General features: G+C 39.5%; 1 protein-coding gene across 1 annotated transcript in view; it reads left to right on the forward strand.

The window, feature by feature from the left end:
• The first annotated feature begins 656 nt into the window (after window positions 1–656).
• Window positions 657–4,010, forward strand: part of LOC115069428 (U7 snRNA-associated Sm-like protein LSm10) — a 22,395-nt gene continuing 19,041 nt past the window's right edge. Inside the window, 1 exon segment of the mRNA XM_029561056.1 lies at window positions 657–825. Within this exon segment, the coding sequence (XP_029416916.1) occupies window positions 657–825 (169 nt within the window).

Here is a 4,010-nt window from a genome sequence, read left to right on the forward strand (position 1 = left end):
GAAGAAAACTCAAGCTGAAATGAAGATGTGTGTCCCTTGTTCCTCTGAGGGGTGTGAGTTGACCAGTGGCAGGGCTCGGTACAGAGAATTGGCTGTGGAGAGTTAGCCACAGAAGGAGGAGTGTTGGAACCATCTTTGCAGGGATGGCAGGGAAGAAATGGCCCCACTGTCTCACTGGTATAGATGAGAGAGGGGGCATTTACTGACCTAGGGCAAGACCATGGGCATGGGTGAAAGCTAACAGAGACTGTGGGTGGGGCACTGAAGCAATCTGGAATGGCGAGCCACTGAGCCACAGAGCAGAACAAGGTGCTGGGTGTTCACCTTTTGTGGGGCACTAGGTGTTCACCTTTGTAAGTTACTCTATTTGCCCTACCCAGGATATAAACTATGAAAAATTCAGATAAAGATGTGCTACATGGTTTATCTAATAGTGCCAGGAGCAAGGGACCCTAAGAGAACTTGGGCAACAAGATGGATTTGAAAATCTGAACAAGAAAATTTGAAATGACAGGAGATGGGCCTCACAGGCAGAAAAATGAAATGGAAAACAAACATCAAGAATAGATGACAAAGCTGAAGGGTTGGACTGCTCAAGCAGAGAATATGAAAAAATGTTAAAACACAGGAATAGAATATTTGGGAAATGGGACACAATGAAAATACCAAATCTAAGCACCATAGGCATAGATGAAAAAGAAGAATATCAGGTCAATGGCATTGGCAAGATCTTCAACAGCTTAGTTTGTTATACAATCCACAGACTCACCATTCCTGCCTTGCCCTTGGCCTCCATATGTCTGCCACAACTCTGCCTACTACCTGGTAAGTCAGACCCAGACCACTTCACCTTGATTTGCCTGCACCCAAGTAACTCCATTCTCTCTCCCACTGCTTGTCTTCCTTCTAGCCTAGGCTTGCACCTGCATTTCCCTCTTCATATCTCTGGACCAGTCTTGTAGCCCAGATCCTGCTCACCGTGTCCTGAGCCCTAGCACCCAGACTAGCTGCATTCTCCAGGTTCTGGGCCCACTCTTATTCTACATAATTTGCTAGACCCTCCCCAGGCTGTCCCCACTCCTGCCTTGCCCTTTGACCCTCTTCCTGATCTTCCTGACAGATACCTGCCTGCCACTCTGCCTTGGGCCCACGTAGGTTCCTGCTCTTCCTGCCTCAGATCTCTGGACTAGAGTAATAATACAAATGAATGAGTTAAAGAATTACTATTTGGAAAAGAAGAGGTCAAATTATCCATATTTGAATATGATATGCTATTATACATAAGAAATCCCAAAAATTTCCACCAGAAAACTATTAGAAATGACCATTACTTTCAGCAAAGTGTCGGGATACAAAATAACTTAAAAAAAGAAGCAATCAGAGAAATCATTCATGGAAACCCTCCCATTGAAAATAATCTCATAAATAAAATATGTTGGAATAAACCTAATCAGACATTAAAGATTTCTACAATGAAAATTTTAAATCTTTGAAGAAAGAGATGGAGGAAAACACCATGAGATGGAAGGAACTCCCTTATTCATGGATTGGTAGAATCAATATTGTGAAAACAACAATTCTAGTAAAATCAATCTATAGATTCAATGTAATGCCAATCAAAATCTCCATGACATTCTTCACAGAGCTAGAAAAAGACCATCCTAAATTTCATATAGAATCAGAAAAGTCTCCAGGTAGCCAAAGCAACATTAAACAAAAAGATCAAGACTGTGTGGATCACCATACCAGACTCAACGCACATTTTAGAGATGTAATCATAAAACAGCGTGATACTGGCAAGAAAAAAGAGCCACTTATATCAATGGAACATAATAGAAGCCAAAAACAGGAATACATGCAATTTTAGCCACCTGATATTTGATAAAGTTGCCAAGAACACTCAGTGGAGGAAAGACAGCATCTTCAACAAATGGTGCTGGCAAAACTGGGTCTCCATCTGTAGAAGAATGAAAATGTGTCCTAAGCATTCACCCTACACAAACGTCAACATCAAATCAATCAAAGACCTAATATGAAACCTGAAATTCTGAAATTGCTAGAAGAAATCCTGGGAAGTACCCTACAAGATATAGGTGTAGGAAAGGTCTTTCTAAATTGGACATCCATTGCTCGGGAATTAAGATCAAGAATCAACAAGTAAGACCTCATTAAACTAAAAAAAGCTTCTGAACAACAAAAGAAACAACCAATAAAGTGAAGATTGTGAAAAAAGTTTCACCTACTACACATCTAACAGAGGGTTGCTATCCATAATATGCAAAGATCACCCCCCCCACCCCCAAGAAATGAGATAAATGACCCAATGAAAAGATTGGCTAATGACATGAGCATAGATTTCTCAAATAAAGAAAAATAAATGGCTAAGAAACACCCTACAAAGTGCTCAACATGCTGAGTAATTAGAGGAATCACAATCGAAACCACATTAAGATTTCATCTTACCCAAAAGTGGCTAAGATCAAGAGAACAAAAAACACCAAATGCTGCTGAAGATGTAGAGAAGGAGAGCACTCATTCACTGCTGGTTGGATGGGAAACCTGTGCAACTTCTATGAAAAGCAGTGTGCAGAACTCATAACAAACTAAAAATGAATCTATAATGTGATCCAGCTCTAACACTCCTTGGCATATATCCATAAGACAGATACTTGTACATTCATTTTTTGTTGCTGCTCTTTTCACAATAGCTAAGAAATTTAAATAACTTACATGCCCCTCAAGCATCAAATGGATAATAAAAATGTACATTTACAATGGGGTTCTACTCAGGGGTAAGGAAAGACAAATTCATGAAATCTGCAGATAAATGGTTGGAAACAGAAAATGTCATACTAAGTGAAATAACACAGAAAAACAAGCAAAATATGCTCTCCCTCATTTGTGGACCATCACAACAATTCCTTATATATGAGTATATATCCTGATGTGATCATAGAAGCCAAGAAAATGGAAAGGAACCATGGAGGTAAAGGAAAAGAAAGACCCTGAGAGACGGGGTATAGTAGGAAACAAATGCCTCCAATGGGGAAATGTTTTGCCCCCATTGGAAACAGAGGATGGACAGACATAGAAGGAACTATGGGTATAATGGTAAAGAAGGAACTCATTCAAGAGAGGGAGGTTAATAGGAGACAGCTATTATAAAGGGTTAAATAGGGGTACATTAACTGGGGATGGAGGAGAGAGCTTAGAAAGGAGATAGAGATGAGAGTTAAATAAAGTTTTGGTGGTGTGAAAAACCAGAGGGAATGCTGTCACCATTTTTTTTTAATTAGAAGAAGCATTTTATTACAACAGCATTAACCTATTCAATAACATTTTTCTGAGCTAGGGTACATCTCTTTCAAAATTGGCTGTACATTTTTAGGTTTACAGATGAATTATTATGCTTATACAATCTTTTACTCATTATAAACTCTGTAAGACATAAAATTAAATGAGGTTTTAACCTTTAAAAAAGATCTCCATTTCATTATTAAAAAGCACAGTTTCATACAGAAAAATTCATTTTAAGGCAATTGACATTGAGACGTTTTCACATGCATTTCTAATCTCCATATATATGACTATTACTGGTCACAATCACTTACTTTCTGAGTTCCTTGGCATCTGAGCATGAATATAAACCCATCAGATAGACAGCCTTCCTCTGCCACTAGAGCCTCCATACTCTGCCATCCCTGCCACTGTCCACTGTGCTGTCAGGACCCCCATCTATTCCCCCCTATCTGCCCTTCTGGTAAATCTGGTCAGCCAGAGGTCCCTGTTCCAGGAGGATCAGCTGTTCATGCAAATCAATTGTCAGTATTCCTTTGGATAGAATTGGGGTCTGCTGTTCATTTATCCAGTAGTATGTTGGGTTACTATCTGGAAGAGCCTTTATCCATCTTGGCCAACAACTCGACTTAAGGTATCGCCTGTCTGGCTTTGCTGTTTGTCAAGTAACTTTTAGCTATATATATGTATGCTCTTATGAAATTATATTGGCC

The sequence above is a fragment of the Nannospalax galili genome, unplaced genomic scaffold, assembly GCF_000622305.1.
Source record: "Nannospalax galili isolate Female #2095 unplaced genomic scaffold, S.galili_v1.0 scaffold470, whole genome shotgun sequence".
Taxonomy (NCBI): domain Eukaryota; kingdom Metazoa; phylum Chordata; class Mammalia; order Rodentia; family Spalacidae; genus Nannospalax; species Nannospalax galili.